General features: G+C 36.5%; 1 protein-coding gene across 1 annotated transcript in view; it reads right to left on the bottom strand.

The window, feature by feature from the left end:
* Positions 1 to 951: 951 nt before the first annotated feature.
* The window catches only part of ZNF292 (zinc finger protein 292), a 40,280-nt gene continuing 24,853 nt past the window's right edge, over positions 952 to 16,378 (bottom strand). The window contains exons 5-7 of the mRNA XM_008067866.2: positions 16,220 to 16,356; positions 13,953 to 14,094; positions 952 to 9,993 (exon numbers count right to left, since the gene is read on the bottom strand). Coding sequence (XP_008066057.1) covers positions 2,854 to 9,993; positions 13,953 to 14,094; positions 16,220 to 16,356 — 7,419 coding nt within the window. The 3' untranslated portion in view covers positions 952 to 2,853. The remainder of the gene's footprint in view (positions 9,994 to 13,952; positions 14,095 to 16,219; positions 16,357 to 16,378) is intronic.

Below are 16,378 nucleotides of genomic sequence, written 5' to 3'. Positions count from 1 at the left end.
CCTAAGACTGTTCAATGAGCACTCATCTTTCAAAACTCCTTTTCTCTACAAACACTTTCAAAACTACTTAACCTCCTTTTGTCGGGAAAAAAAGGCATTCTCCCTGATGTCTCTAGCTGCAGTATTATGTCCTTTCATCTTATTACCTACAGCAACTGTGACTGCTTACTTGATGATCAAAATTTGCCTTGTTAAAAATCTGTCTAGTCCTTTAAAATTACAATTTAACTATGTTAAATTTAACACAGCTAAAATTTTCCCAACCTGCTACATTTCATGTAGCAATGTATTTTGACTAACATGAATCTTTTGATTTGTAATATGCAAATTCATTGGGTTTAGAAGAGGAAGTATCTATTTTTTTTAATTATAAAACAAGGCAAATTTAGGCTGTAGGAAGAAAATATCTCAAAGGTAATAGGTTGAGGAAAAGTATACCATGAAAATATATATATTTTATGATTCTTTTTTAATACTTAAGCATAACATTCCATATTAAAATTTACCAACATGCTATCCTATAAATTCATATTTATTTAATACCATAATTTTTTGTTCCATGCTAAAAAGCCCACTCCCCCATAATTACTTTTAGCATACATTACCTGGAATATTAAAAATTTCATTCAGTGTTGGCAAATTCTTTCCTCTGACAGATAGAAGAACAATTACAGAAATATTTAGTGGCAAATTTTCTTAAGCTAATGAGCAAAAGAAAAGCCCAATACATTAGTAGTTTCACCTAATGATAATTGCAGTGGCTCATCACCACAATTATCAGAAACAAACTCACTTGCTACTGCACTCTCTAGGGCAGTTTTAATAAAATGTTCACCTTTAAGAGCTAGGCCAACTTGTAAGAAAACTGTACGAAAAGTCAGTTGTTAACAAAAATTTAATATTAAAATTATTCAGTGTTTTAAATTATTGTTAATTAAAAAAACCCATGTATTAATCACCCATTAAAAACAACTTTTATTTTAATAAATAACAGTGGGCTTATCAAAGAGTAGGAATTTTAATGTGTCAAGTCTTATGCATATTGGTAATAAACATTAAGGAGGTGAAATCAACTACTCAATAAAACTCAAAAGGCCCTAAAAATAAAACTATAATACTTTAATAATAAAACTTAAAAAAATATTTTCCAAAAGAAAATAGTTCACTCCTTGACCATGCTTATTTATTCAGAGTGCCAGCGATTTCAGTTGAGGTTAAGTAAGTGCTTCGTTTTTCCTGCAAATCTGATGTTGCACAGCGAATATACACATTTTCATAACATCACAATATCATCAATATCTCAGGCCAATAATATTGTGAATGCAACTGTTTATAACAAACACAAAGTATAAAACCAATGCTATTATTTATGGCAAACAGAAACAAAAGTAAATAATGAAAGCATGTTTCCTTTTTTGCCAGTACTGATTTTAGTTGGACTTTAAATGAGGTAAGGTCATCAACTCTCCTGAAGTTAACTTTTACCTCTGGCCGTGAATCCACAGTATAAATATGGTAAATAAAGCTAAACTATGAGAGCTAACTATACACTGAATAATAAAAATAATCAACTATAACAACTAATACTGCTGTTGAAGACCAATCTAATGAAAATGTATCATTAGATATGGTGAAAAAATACAAACACATCTGTACAATCTAACATCTATAAACAGTAAAATCAAAACATCCAACTTCCTTATAGAAAGTGTTTCATCTATGTAATTATAAATGTTAAGGACTCTTGCATTTTATAAACACAAGATGGGCTCACTTTGATGATATCAATTTTAAGATTTATAAAAATGTTTAAAAAAATCTTTCCACAAAACTTTATACAGTTTAAAGCTATACACCAATCTATAAATCTCAGAAAATGGAAAACAAACAAACAAAAAACCTTTATAAGATCACATGTATAAAACAAGAAATGAAATGTGATTTTATTTAAGGCAATACTGGGCTACTTCACAAATCACCACCTCAAATATTTACACAGCTCCACACTACTAGTTTCTATCACATTCACAAAGGATTTGTTTTAATACCAAATGTTTAAAATCTTCAATGTAGTAAATTCTTTATTCACATTTCCATTGTATTTCATGGACTCATAGTAACTATATTCAATTAGAAGCAGTGAAGAAGAAAAAAAACAAAAACAAAACCCTGCAGCTACAGGAAACTGCTAGAGAGTCTGCTTTAATTTCGCATAAATACCACCCAAAAATCCTGGATGGCAAATTTACAAAGCAAAGTTTTGATATAATGTGCCTAACTTTTGTGAAAAGTAATCTTGTAAATAAATGTTTCATGTAAAAATCAATGAACTATGGCAAAGTTTCTGGTTTTAGTTCAAAAAGTTCTTAATTTAAAACAATAAAAGAACAGTTTTAAAAACTTGATCACTTAGTTAAAAATTAAAATTCCAAATATAAATGTGTCATTTAATAGTTTAGACTTACAGACTGCTGGTGGCAGCAAATGATTTACAATAATAAATATATACAAAAAAGGTATTTACAAATAAAGGGTACTGTTATACATGAGGAGTGACCTGGTGAAAACATACCAATCACACACATAATTCAGTTTAGTTCATGAAAAGGGCAATTAGGTGATAGAAATCTGAGGTTAAGCTTGACTATTTACAATAACTGAAGTACTGGTTCTGTTCCTCAAGTCCCATAGGGATAAAAAAAGTTTTACATGACAAATGCCATGTTTTTTTTTTCTTTTTGGCCAGGTTAATTCATGTCAACAACAAAAAATAAGAAAAGTTTCACAATTCTAGCATGCTTAATGGCTTCCTATTAAAAATAAAACTGTCAATGACGTATTTATAATACATTATCAGTACTGTCCTCTGCCTGTGGCTTTACCTAAACTCATTTCTTTCATATCTGCATCATTTGAATGTACTTCAAGTTTTGTCAGACTGACGGTAGGTTTCATTTCCTGAAGCTGCTTTAAGACAAGCTCAGTGCAATCTTTAAGATTCTTGTCTAAAACAATTTTTACATTATCACTACACTGAAGCTGTGATGGATTGGCAAACTGTACAAAAGTTTCACTTTCTTTACAAGAACACACATGATTCCCACTAGTCACAGCAGTCTTGTCAATATTTTTTCTTGAATTGGAATGGGATCCTTTTTTAGTTCCACTGTTTGGATGGTCTTTGTCAGTGTTTTTCTTCTGCTTCACTGCAGACTCCTCAAGGAATTTCAGAAACGACACTTCAAATCCCATGGGTTTAAATGAGCTCCAGTCAAAAGACGCAGGATGCTCCTCGGTGGTTTGAATTGCAACAGCCGTTTCTTCTTCTTTGCGCACGCTGCTTAATTCAACGGCGGGTGCTGGTTCGGCTTTTTCAACTTTCCTTTTTTTATTTTGTGAGATATTTTTTTCTTTATTAACTCTCTTCAAGTCGTTTGCCTTTTGTCTTTCTGACTGGCAGGGGCTACTTTCCTGAAAACCAGGGCTTACAATGGCAGGGGTGTCACCTTGAGCCTCCACATTTGTCCTGTCTTCGTTTATTAACTTTGTAATAAACAATTCCGCTAGCTCATCTACTTCGTCTTTTTCATTTCTTTCAACTTCCTTCTGTGGAACTGCAGTTCTTGAGCTATCATTGCTCTCTGATACACACGTGTCAGACTCTTGCACATCATTTTTAGCACCTTCTTGCTCAGGCGTTTCCTTGACTTGTGAGTTGCAACACCGTTTGAAGACAATAAGAAGATTCCGGTGTTGTGATGTAAATGCCTTAGATAACTTATGGCACTTATAATGTCTAATTATATTGCTTTCACTTGTGACAACTGAAGTACATCCCTGTATCATACATGGATATTGGGTTACAAATCTGCTTGTACACTCAGACAAGGCATCATTTCTAGCCTTTATAGAATATACATGCTTTCCACGCTTCAGGGAATAAGGCTTATTTTCTTCAATCTGCACAATCTTTGCATTCTTGTTTTCTAAATTATTTTTTTTCTTTCGTTTGGTCTTAGGCATTTTTATTCCTTCCTTTCCACATCTGTTGTGTTTTGTTCCTCGATGTTTAGATTTTGACTTTTCTTGGTTTGCCTTGCTTGATATATTTTCCTGGCCAGGTGTTAATCTTCTTGGCCGAATCAAATGAGCCTTATGTTTGTCATTATGTTTATTAAAAATGTGTCGGAGGAGATTAGACCGAGTTGCATAGATACGGTCACACCCTTCACAATCACACTTGAATATGCCATCTTCTTCTGTTTTACTTGTCCTTATTCCAATTCCATGGTCTGCCTCTAGATGAACAACATAGTTCAAATATGTAGTAAATGAAGATTTGCACTCTAGCTGGTCACATGGAAATTTCCCAACATCCACTGAAGCAGTCATACTTTCAATTTCCTCAGGACTCATCTCATGAAGTTTCATGTAGTGTTGTATTAGGCCAGTAATCGCTTGGAAAATTCGAGAACAGTCACTTACCTGACATCGAAATTCTTTCATAGTTTGTTTTGTTTCAGTTTCTTCACTTTCTTTAACAGCTTCATTTTCTTCTTCAACCTCTGCAGAAAATGCAGGTAGATCTGATTTGTGCACAGCCTGGTAATGAAGAATCAGGTTTTGCTGTATTGTAAAGGCAGCAAAGCATCCCTGATGAACACATCGATAGGGTCTGTAGGGACTGTATCTTGTTGGAAACTCAAGGGATTGAGAAACTGGTTTCCTGCGTTTTTTCTCCTCCTTTTCTTTTTTATGCCTCCTAATTTTCCGTCCTTTGGCTTGTATGCTTGTGAGAGAATTTGTATCAGACTGTTCTGAAGCGATGGGAATCACCTGTGAAGAACTTTCTGTTATTTCAGGACTTTTTTTTTCTGCAAGTTGTTTTTCTGGGACCACTACCACATCACTGAGGGCATTTTCTGTTCCTGTTCCCAATTCTAAAGCAGGCTGAGATTCTCTTTTATTTTCTTCTGTCATAGCTAGTTGCTTTTTCACTTGTGGAACTCGTGGGGCTGACAAATTTTCACTCTGAGATTTTCTTCCATAGGGCCTTTTTATTTTTAACTTTACCATTTCTTCGGTTGTAAAATGATGTACCAGCTGACAGTGTGCCCGGAGATTAGAGTTTCTTGTAAATGTTTTTGTGCAAGTAGGTACTACACATTTAAATGGAGCAAATTTCAACTGATTCTTCTTGATTTCAAGAATCATCTCTGGAGTGTACTGATGGATTTTACCATAGTGCTTAAATAGTGCATCCTTTGTCATGGCACTGTAGTTACAGCCTTGGTTTTGACACACAAAGGGCTTATTGACTTTGTCACTAAATTGAATGCTTACCATTTCAGAAACTGGCTGAATAACTGTGACATTTGGAACTGGTTTAACAGGAGTGGGAGTCAGTGTCACTGATGTATTTATTAGTACACACTGGGATGTTGGAGTGGATAGATCATTTTCTAATTTTAATTTCTCCAGGCCTTCTAAAATTTCCTGTATTTGATCCTCCTTATGTAGTACTTCAGACTGAGAAATGTTATTTTTTGTTGGCATGACACTTATGAAGGAAGAAAACTGAGAAGAATCAGGTAATTTGTTATTTTGCACAGTGTTTACTGAAGGGAGCTGAATGTTATAATTTATTTGAGCATTCTGTGATGTTTCACCAGCACCATGAGATCCACCTTTTACCTCAAGTATTTGAGAATTCATAGCAGTTTTAATAATCTCAAGAGTCTTTTCAAAGTTTTGCATGACATTGTCTTCAGAAATCTGCAAATCAGAATTTATTGAGGTTGTGCATGAATTCAAAGCCATCATTTGGGAATCACCATTTTCAGTTTTTAATGTTAAAGGGGCTAACACCGTATGGGGCTCGAGACTGTTTTTGAAGCTCTCTTTTACATCAGTCATAAATAACTGATTGTCAACAGTATTTAATTTCTGTGTGAGATTTTCCACCAAACCCTGAGGTTCACAATTTGGAATTACGTTTGAATGAAGATTAGCAGTTGGGATCTCAATACTCTTTGCTATGAGTCCCATTGCTGTTAAGTCACTTGTTACCAAGTTCTGGGAAGCATTAGGTGCTATCAGGGGAGGAGCAACTTTCTTTCTTTTTTTAGAAGCACTGTTTCCCTTTTTATTTAAATGGCTAGATCTTGCGTTCTGAGGACCACTTATAACTGAAACACGTGAACTGTTACTGGTAAAATTTTGTGATGGCCCACTAGAATTAGAGAATGAACTAGAGCACAAACCATTTTCAACAGTCTTCAGTAGTAAGTCATTAGTGGGAAAAACAGGCAAATTGCTACATTCCTCAATGGAGGAAGCTTTGGAGTTTGGTGTCCTATTCTGGTTTGTCAGCAGGGTGTTTGCGTGGCATACAGGCTGCAACAGGGGTGGCACAGTTGGATTTGGCATCACTGCTGCATTTACCTGTGCTGTGTCAGAAACACAACCTGCTGGAACATGAGAAAGCATTTCAGCACCCTCAAATGTACTGGGAATGCCGGCAGTTTCCAAGGCCTGTTTAATAATTTCACTTCCCTCTTGACTAACACTGGTACTAAAGTTAGTCACACCAGGACGAGGAAATGTATTTGGTAAAAATGTGGGCGAGCGATTTTCAGCAAGAAGCTGCAGAAATGATGGATCTTTAAAACATGCTTCTGGATTGAAGGTAGATTGTTGTGGCTGCTGCAAATTTACTGCATTTGTGGACAGAATCATACTGGCAAGAAGAGAAGGCTGTCCGTTACTCTGGAGAAGTTCCTGAGCAATTTCTGCTCCATCCAGTGGTTTACAGTAAGACCGTTTGGATAAGTGTCCACCCAGTGATCTAGGATTAGTAAATGCCCTGTAACATCTGCTACAGATAAACTTCCCATCTCTGATAATTGCAGGCCATTTAGCCCTTTTGTTGTGCTTAGGTTTTCTTTCCTTTCCATTTGGGCCCCGCCCACGGTCTTTTTTAACTTTTTCAGGTACAGACGGGTGCGCATTGGTGCTACTGAAGTCATCGGCAACATTTACTTGCGAAGGAAACACTGTATTTTCACCATTCCCCCCCTTGAGAAAGGAGGAGTTAGTGTTTCCTTCGACCGGTGAGGAATAATGATTTGTATTATTCTCCAGTTGGGAAAAAACAGAATGAGTCCCACTGTCTGCTGGTGAAGGGAAGAGAGACAGTGAGCTGCTTTCTGCAGGTAAAGGAAGGAAAGGATCCGAGCCACTGTCAATGTTCAAAGGCAAAACTGTTTTGGTTAGATCTTCCATTTGTGCTGGCAAGGCAGCATTAGATAAATTTTCCATTTGAGAACATAACATACCACCTTGTTCATTTTTATCCTGAGAAGATATATTTGGATTTATGACACTTTCCATTGAGGGCAACAATGGAGTTGATATGCTTGCTAAATGAGCTGGAAAAATGGGAGGTGAGACATGCTGCAACTGGGCTGAACAAGTGGGATTCCCACTGGCTTTGGTCTGTGATGTAAAAAATGCATTATTAGAGCTGCTCACCTGTGATGGCAAAAAATAAACAAACTTTCCGTTATTTGGTGTGCTTAAGTTGTTCGATTTCTGACCTTTTTTACTTTTGCGCTGCATTTTAAATGCAGCATATTGGTCAGGGTGTGCTGTCTTCATGTGTTTCCCAATACTTTGTGAAGAATTATAGGTTCGAGTACATCCCTCGACCTGACAGCTGAATTTCTGTACTGGAGCTTTTGGAGGCACTGATGGAGTTCCCAATGAATTACTTAGGTTGGGCTGTGGCGGAACAAATGTGATACTTTCTAAGGTCTTAAGGGGTAAGTTATAAAGATTGGATGATGCTTTAACATTATCTCCACATTCAAACTTGGAAGTTGGTAAATTGTTCTGAAATCCTGCCTCATTTTGCACAGAAAAGGTCATCAGGTTACTCACTTGTCTTTCTAAGTTTTGTGGAGTAAGGTCACCTATTTTGAGGGTTTCTGAATCTACTAATGAATTCTGAGTAATATGAGTTTCATTAAAACAATCCTGTTCTTTTCTCCCTTGGAAACCTGAATGACACAAACCATTACAAGAATCTTCAACTGGTGTATGCAAGTTTGTGACTAATGATTCACCACTGCCTTCCACACTTGGATGTTCTTGCTTTCCAAAGTTATCCTCAATTCCCTGATTGAGAGACACCTTAATGGACACGGCTACTTCACTGGCCTGAAGGAGAGGAGTAGTATCAGGGTTTTCCAAACCATTTGACAATGGTCCATTAGTTTGCCTGAGCTCAGAGGCAGAAATCTGGTCTTGTTTGGTCACAGCTGATTCTGCTTTGCTTTTATCCCAAGCATCACTTCTATCTGCTAGTGAGCTGTTTTCAATGTTATTTTCTGAAGAAAGCACAGATTGCTCTTTTTCCGTATTCTCCGCTGTGTTCTGATTCACTTCAGAAGGCTCGACAGAATCTCCAGATGAATTAGGTTGGTCTTCAGGAGGCGGCACTTTTTCAGGGGGAGTACTGTGATCATCCAGATGTTTTTCCAGCTCACTTTGAGAACGATAAACTTTGCCACAACCTGTGAACTTACAAGTGTAGGTATTATAATGCTGTGCTTCATGATCATAGAGTAAATACGCTTCTGAAAAAATCCTGCCACATTTAGGAAACATACACTTTGCTCTAAAGACTTGATGCTCCTTTCGGTGAGTTAAAAGTTCTGCATAACTATTAAAACCAGCCTTACATTTCATCTGGATACAGATATATGGTTTGCTCCCACAGTGCATCTGTAAGTGATCATTGAGATGAGTGACACTCACAAAGTGCCGCCGGCAGTACTGGCAAATAACTTTTTTGCTCTGCATTTCAAGAAAGCGCTTGGCATCTTCATTATCCTTATGCCCCTTGACGTGAGCAATTAAATTTTTAAAGTACTTAAAGCCCTTTTTACAAAAAGTTACAGGGCAATTAAATTCATTCACAGGTACTGGTTTCTGGACTGGGATCACTTCTGGTTCATAAGATTTATCCTTGTCATCATTCTCATCATCTGAACCATCGTTGTCATTAAACACTATGAAGTCTGCTGAATAGAGACTATTCTTTTTTATAGGCCGCTGTTCTTGTTTAGCCACCGTATTAGTCTTCTGATTTTCATTGGCAGTTGGGATCTTAGGAGGCCTTCCCAATCTTCTTAATGGTTTCATAGCTGCCAGTCTCTCTTTACTAGATTGTTTAACATGCAATGTGACATGAGGGACAAAAGTTTCTTTAGAATTAAAGTTCTTTGCACATATGGGGCAACTGTAAATTCCATCTTTGTAATGTTTCTGAGCATGCCGTACTATTCTGTGACCAAGAAATTCTTTGTCACACAGCACACAGTACTGCATGTAGGCTTGCCAATTTCTAAACCTAGCAGATATAAATCCCCTCTCTCTCAACTGTTTTATCTCTCTCTTCTTCTGCTTTTCATCCTCAATCTCCGTAAGAAGGCCAGAATTAGCACCAGCTCCTCCAGAAAGACCATTCACAGACGCTTCTTTACCCTCTTCCTGGCAGTCCACCACCTTCTCATACACTTCGCTGTCATTCAGTTCGTCTATTGAAGAGACGATGGAAGCTTCTTCGCCCATTAATGCCAGACATTGTCGTTTTAAGGTTTTCCAATCCCAGAATTCTGGATCAAAGGGCCACTGAGTTTTCAACACAAGTAAGAGTTCACAGCGCAGAGAATTTGGTATTGGAAGATTCTCTTCATCATATTTCTGGTCAGGCTGATTATACAACATTTCCACAGCATAATATGCATCTACTGTCGGCTCAATAAGAAATTCACTCAACTGACAAGCACGTTTAACTTCCAGATCATCAGGCAACAAACAGGAAATGGTCTTGCAAATAGATATTTTCACTTCAGTATTTTCTGTAGACTCCAAGCGAAGAGCTTTTACACATAGTTCTATACAGGTAGCAAGTCCAGCCCCTTCAGTCTGTGAAAAAGCAAATAGGAAATGTTAATTTCAGCTACATAAATCAACACTGACTTATTTGAGAATTTACTTAAGATCAAAATGTGCTTTTCTCAAATCTTGTAACAGCAGCACATAGAAGGATACCTCTTTCAAAGCACTGCAGCTTAGTCTGCTCTATGTTATATATATGCATAAAATGAATGGTATAGAATAGCAAAAAAGTATTAGTATTATAAGCTAAGATAAAACTTTGGTACGAAATTGTCTAATAGCTTGGCAAACGTGGAAGTTATTTAACTTCTCTGACTTTTCATATCCCATTTATAAAAGATTTCAAAATAGCATTAAACTTCATACAATTGCTGCTGAGTTATTAAAGGAGATTAAGTATTTAAAGTACCTGGTATAGTTTAGTATAATGTCCGGCACATAGTAAATGATCAATAAATGTCATCTTTATCATAAATCTTCCTAAGTTCACATATGCAATCTTCTGAAACAGAACCCTGTTAATCCAATTATAGAATTGAGAATATCCCCATATTTCCAAACGTATTAGTACTAAAAGTCTTTCACTTCTAACAAAAAAAGGTATTGATCCCTAATAGGATTCTAGTGCTATCATAAAACTGAGTGTCAAATCACCTACCTCATCTGGACCAACTTCAGAATTAGGAGCAGGAGTAGACATGGCCCGATAAACTTTTTCTTTTGAACTATATTATTGGATAGTAATAATGAAGGTGAAATTCACTTGAAAATACATGAAGCAAAGAGATAAAGATGGGTTTTAAAGACTAGAATAATGGTATACAAAAAATAAGATCGCATAGGATCTATACAAAAAGTAAGATAGCATTTCATTGGGAGTGAAGTATGAGTGATATAGGATCAAAAGGCAAGGAAAAAAAAAAGAAACAAACAGAACTAATAGGGTCAGCTTTTTTGTTTGTTTTTTGAGTTGAGGTCTCACTCTGTCACCCAGGCTGAACTGCAGTAGTGACATCATGGCTCACTGCAGCCTCGATCTCCTGGGCTCAGGTGATCCTTCTGCTTTAGCCTTCTGAGTAGCGGGATTATAGGTGTGTGCCACCATGCCTGGCTAATTTTTTGTATTTTCTTTCTTTCTTTTTTTTTTTTTGAGTTGGAGTCTCACTCCGTTGCCCAGACTGGAGTGCAGTAGCCGCTCCCGGCCACCACAGCCTCGATCTGCTGGGCTCCAGCGATCCTTCCGCCTCAGCCTTCCAAGGAGCTGAACTACAGGCGCGCTACCGTGCCTGGCTAATTTTTGATTTGTTGTAGAGATGAGGTCTCGCCAAGTTCCCAGGCGGGTCTCGAACCCGTGGGCTCAGGCGATCCACTCACCTCAGCCTCCCAAAGCGCGGGATTACAGGCTGAACCACTGATCCTGGCAATTTTTTGTATTTTCATAGAGATGAGGTCTCGCTATGTTGCCCAGGTTGCTCTTGAACTCCTGGGGTTAAGCAATCCTCCCCACTTGGCCTCCCGAAGTGCTGAGATTATAGGTGTGACCCAGTGTGCCCGGCTGCATCTGCATTTTTACAGGTCAAGAAGAGAATAAAATATTTCACTAAAACAGCTTAGATGTGTGAGGCAAAAGGAGAGTGAGGCAAGGAAGCTGGGACACTGAACTGGCCTTGGTTTTAGAAAAGAGCACAAACCATGAAGAAAATGAGCAAGAAGAATAGGTTAGGGAAAAAAAGGACCTATTTAAAAAGTGACAGATACAAGAAAGGACAACTGGGAAAAAGGTGGAACCACATGGGCATCTCTAACTTTCACAAAAACGTGTGTAGTTATTTTATACTGTTTAAAGACAGATCTGAGCCATAAAACTTTCAGTAAAACATTTGCAACTCTGTGACATGCTTTAGGGCTGCTAATGGTGACCTATTAGGCCACATCTCTGCTATAATATGTAAGGAAGATAAAGCCGTGATCAGTGAAGCTGTACACCCAATGCAGGAAGACACAGAAGTCTTGGAGGAATCAAGGGCCATGCCAATCATAAAGATGATCAGACACTGATATTGAGGGCATATACAATAATGCCCGAAGGACTGGTACATATGTAGACGGTGACAATTCTGAGAAGAGCTGTGGTTATTTAGAAAATTCAGAAAATGACGGAGAAAGAAATTAAGAAATTTACAGAACAGAGGATTTTTGTATGAAGGGTATCTGTCTTGGGGAAGGTAACTATTTTATGTCTATGAATACTGAGCCTTTTCTCCAAAAATGACAAAAGCTGTTTCAAAAGTTCTTATTGCTTATAAAACATGACTAAAATTATTTAAAAGGGAAACTCTACTGCCATTCTATTCTAATCCTGTCTGTGACTGAATTCAAAGGTTCATATCAATTCATTAAGGGCCAGTAGCATTAATACATTTGTTTTAAAATACCTTTCTTTTTCTGTAATTAAATTGGAAATCTCAACAAATAATGCCAAAAGATAAAAGAAACTATATTTCAAAATTTTTATTCTGTGTTTTCATGTATGTGTATTTAAAAATTAAGTTTAATGGGCAATACTCAAATCAAAACCTGGCTATATAACAGGTATGTTTTTATTATTTTATTTTTTTAAGTGAGAGCCTCACTCTGTTGCCCAGATTGGAGTACAGTGGAATGCTCACGATCACTGCAGTCTTGATCTGCTGGGATCAAGTGATCCTTCTGCCTCAGCCTTTCAAGTAGCTGGAACTTCAGGCATGCATCACCACAACCAGTTAATTTTTCTTGATTTATTGTAGAGACGAGGTCCTACCAAGTCGCCGAGGGTGGTCTTGAACCCCTGGGCTCAGGCAATCCTGTAGCCTTGGCCTCCCAAAGTGCTGGGGCTACAGGCTTGAGTCACCATACCCGGCCAGGTATGTTCTTAAAGTTAAGTTTGAATTCACAACAATTTCCCATAAATATGACATAATTAAAGAGGTGATCAGTCCATAAAAATCTACTTTATTCATAACATCATTAATCATTTACCAGTCATGGGAGCAGAAAGCTAAGTGAGATGAATTCACAGGAGGAACAGACTCAACCCCCTTTCAGGCACTAGAACAACTTCAGAAAAAGGAAGGTTGGGCTTTGGTACGCTCTTTCCCACTAGTCTTTTGTGTGCCTAGTGTCTTTTACCCAGGGCTTTCATGCTGATTTCACAGTTCCCCATGTGACAACATCTCATCAAGCCCTTCTCTATTCACCCATTCCGTCACGTTTTACCGTTTTGCAACGCTTTCAAAGCTACCTATGAGTTTCAGAATTACATGTAGCCTTCTTAGCAAGGAATACAAAAGGGCCTTCACAATGGGACCACTGCCTCATCTGTACTAGTCTTATTTTTTTTATTATTCCCTCCACTAAACCAGGAAACGGAGATACCTGTAGTTCCCCAAATATTATCATCTCATTGGACTTGTTGCTACTTTACATACTTTTTCTGTGACTAGAAACACCCTCCTTCTCTCTTTGGTCATGACTAATCGAGAACAAAATGAACAAGTGGGTTAGATGGCCCGCCTCTTTTACTTATCCAGCACCTACTTTATACCAGGCACTGTGCTCTCCCAGGAGTCTCCATATTCCACCTTAAGAAAGACTCCTGTATTATAGCTGTATTTAGAGAATGTAATTGAACCTATTGCTAGCAAAGAAATCAATTTCTATATTCTTCTTTATACTTTCTAAATTTCCACAGCCAAATTACCAAAGTAATAACCCTCAGGCAACATACAGAAGAACGATATAATGTATTATATACATTACTTTTCCAGCAAGCCCCTGGATCTCAATTGCATTTTTAAGTTTTTCTGTACCAAATGTCTTAAAGGACTCATAAGAAAATGTCCAAAGCACAAAGTGAAATTAAAAAAAAATCACTAAAAAGGTGCCAAAAAAGTTGAAGTCTTTTATTAAAGATAACTTATTAAATTTTATAAATATTTTATTCTTACCTCTGAATTAATAACTTTAATCAGGAAGAAAATGTGATATACTGTCTTTGTCAACAAAGAAAGTTGGCGACACCTCTCAAGGTACACTTGTACAGATGGTTCTACTCTTTGCTGTAATTTACTCCAAAAGAGCGTGAGTTCCCTTAAAAAAAAGTTTAAAAGATAAGTTGGAACAGGAGAAAGCTGGGTCATATCAGTTCAGTCATTACGCCTGAAATTAAAACTGACTGTAGATTTCAATTTTACATGTGCAATGAAGTTTAGATGCACTTTAGAAAATCCCGATTTTCTAAAGACTAAATAAAATCAAGATATGACTTGCCATTTTACTGATTAATATTTTTTAGATTTTTCAGTCTCAGACAGAGAAGCACTATCTTCTACCAGAAAAGCATCTAACACTTAAACAAGTTGTACGAACAGCAACTTTGAGCCACATCTGAACTTTATAGAATAAGAAAGCTCAAGATGGATGTATGTATGTGTATGTGTTGCATGTGTGTGCGTATCCATATGTCAATGACAATGATTTTTAAAAGCAATTAACTTTTATCCTCTAACAAATTTAAAACTTGCCAATATGGTTTTACTAGATGAATATAAGAACCAACAATGACACAGAACCCAGAAAAAACTAATCTGTGCTACAGTAGTAAACAATAGAACAGATTCTGAAAAATAAAATTAACTTTGAAATCTACTTCAAATTAGTAACAATATATTTTTTATGAAAAAAATCCCACTGAAGTAATGACTTTTCCTCTTACCCCATTTCTCTTTTGTCTTTCATGGTTAATTTCCACAAAAATATTCTTCCTTGCTTTAACTTTTTTTCACCAAATATTCTCCCTCTATGCAGGACTTCTCTATTAATCTTTCTTCAATTTCCATAACTAGAACATCTGCCCTTTCTACTACCTACTTAAATAACTTGCTCATTTACTGGATTTTAACCTCTGTATTGAAGGCAAAAATCTGTTTTTCTAGTCTTGACCACGTTCACTGCTCTAGTTCTTTATAAGACTTCTCCACTTCTGAAACCTAATAAATGGGGGGAAAACGGTTGCTATTCTTCCCACTTACCACCTTTCTAATTTAATGTATCATTATCACTGACCCTGCCAGCCTCTGCTTTCTACCATCCTCAAGATTAGTATCTTCAACATTTCTTTCACCTGATCCCACATTCAAACGGTAGCCTTTATAACTCCCAGCTGTACTTTTTATTGGCTTTCCAGTTGACTTTCTGTCTCAATTCTATACTGTCACTTTCTTGCTCAACTTTGCCCTCACTGAGTCACCAATCAATTCTCAACTGCTTATCTTAAACAGTATTTTTAAACATAAACTTCTATGTTGCCTTCTTCTAGTCAAGAGCTTGTAATGGACTGCTTTTACTTACATAAATTCAGACTTTGATGACTTCTTTAAAACCAATGTAACACATTAATTTCTTAGTCATTACGGACTTTCATGCTAGATTTATATCTAAGAAAATGTACTTGTCCTCAATAAACAGATCTTACTTATTCTCCCCTTAGAATCTATCTTCTTTCATGCAAATCTCTGTGTTGCATATACAATTTTCCCTTCATAATATAGCTCAACTATTCAGAAAACCTTTGTAATGATGAATTTCAACCTTTTTTGATCCTTACCTGTTCTGTATTCATTTGTATGCTATGTTTCACTTAGCAAATACTCTTAAATGTCAGAATGTTATAAACCAAATTTTCCTCTGTTCCCACAATGTAAACACAACACTGAAGACTAGTAATGCTGTTGACTGACAAGAAAAATTGTTAGTCTTAGCTAATGATAATTTAGGATGGCTGATCTTAAGTTTTTGAGTTAACTGAAACCCACATCTCTACTAGCTGCAGCCTCCCAAAGGATTACATATAACAAGAGTTGCCCACTTGAAAAGATACCATACCAAAAAATGTTGCTTACCTATCTGGAAAAAATTTATGGTGGTATTAGACAAAACCAATCTTCCTTTCATCTTCCAACATTTAAACACTTCCTGACCAAATGATTATTATCATGATCGCTTAAGGAATCATGTGGTCTTTAATATAAGTTTTAAAATCATAATAAGCTATCTGACAGTCAATTTGCACAGCAAGTAACATCTGAAAATAAGCTTTTGTCTTGATAAGACTTGCAACGATTTTAAAATATGTTCCTAAGTCATATAAATGATCACAGATTGTTTTGTATTCTTACTCAACAAATTTTAATTTAAAAGAGAAAAATCAACTCACCAAGCGCAATACATATCTCCTTGTTGGAGCTGACGTGACAAAAAGGCAGTACATAAAACAAGAGCATTTTTTTCATCACCCTCAGATTCTAAGTTACAAATCATTTCCAGTGCATCTTTACAATCAACTTCTGAAATCTACAGAAAAAGGAAATAGAAA

The sequence above is a fragment of the Carlito syrichta genome, unplaced genomic scaffold (assembly GCF_000164805.1).
Source record: "Carlito syrichta isolate Samal-C Ts95f unplaced genomic scaffold, Tarsius_syrichta-2.0.1 Scaffold309804, whole genome shotgun sequence".
NCBI lineage: Eukaryota > Metazoa > Chordata > Mammalia > Primates > Tarsiidae > Carlito > Carlito syrichta.
This window is presented reverse-complemented; position numbering and strand designations above follow the sequence as displayed.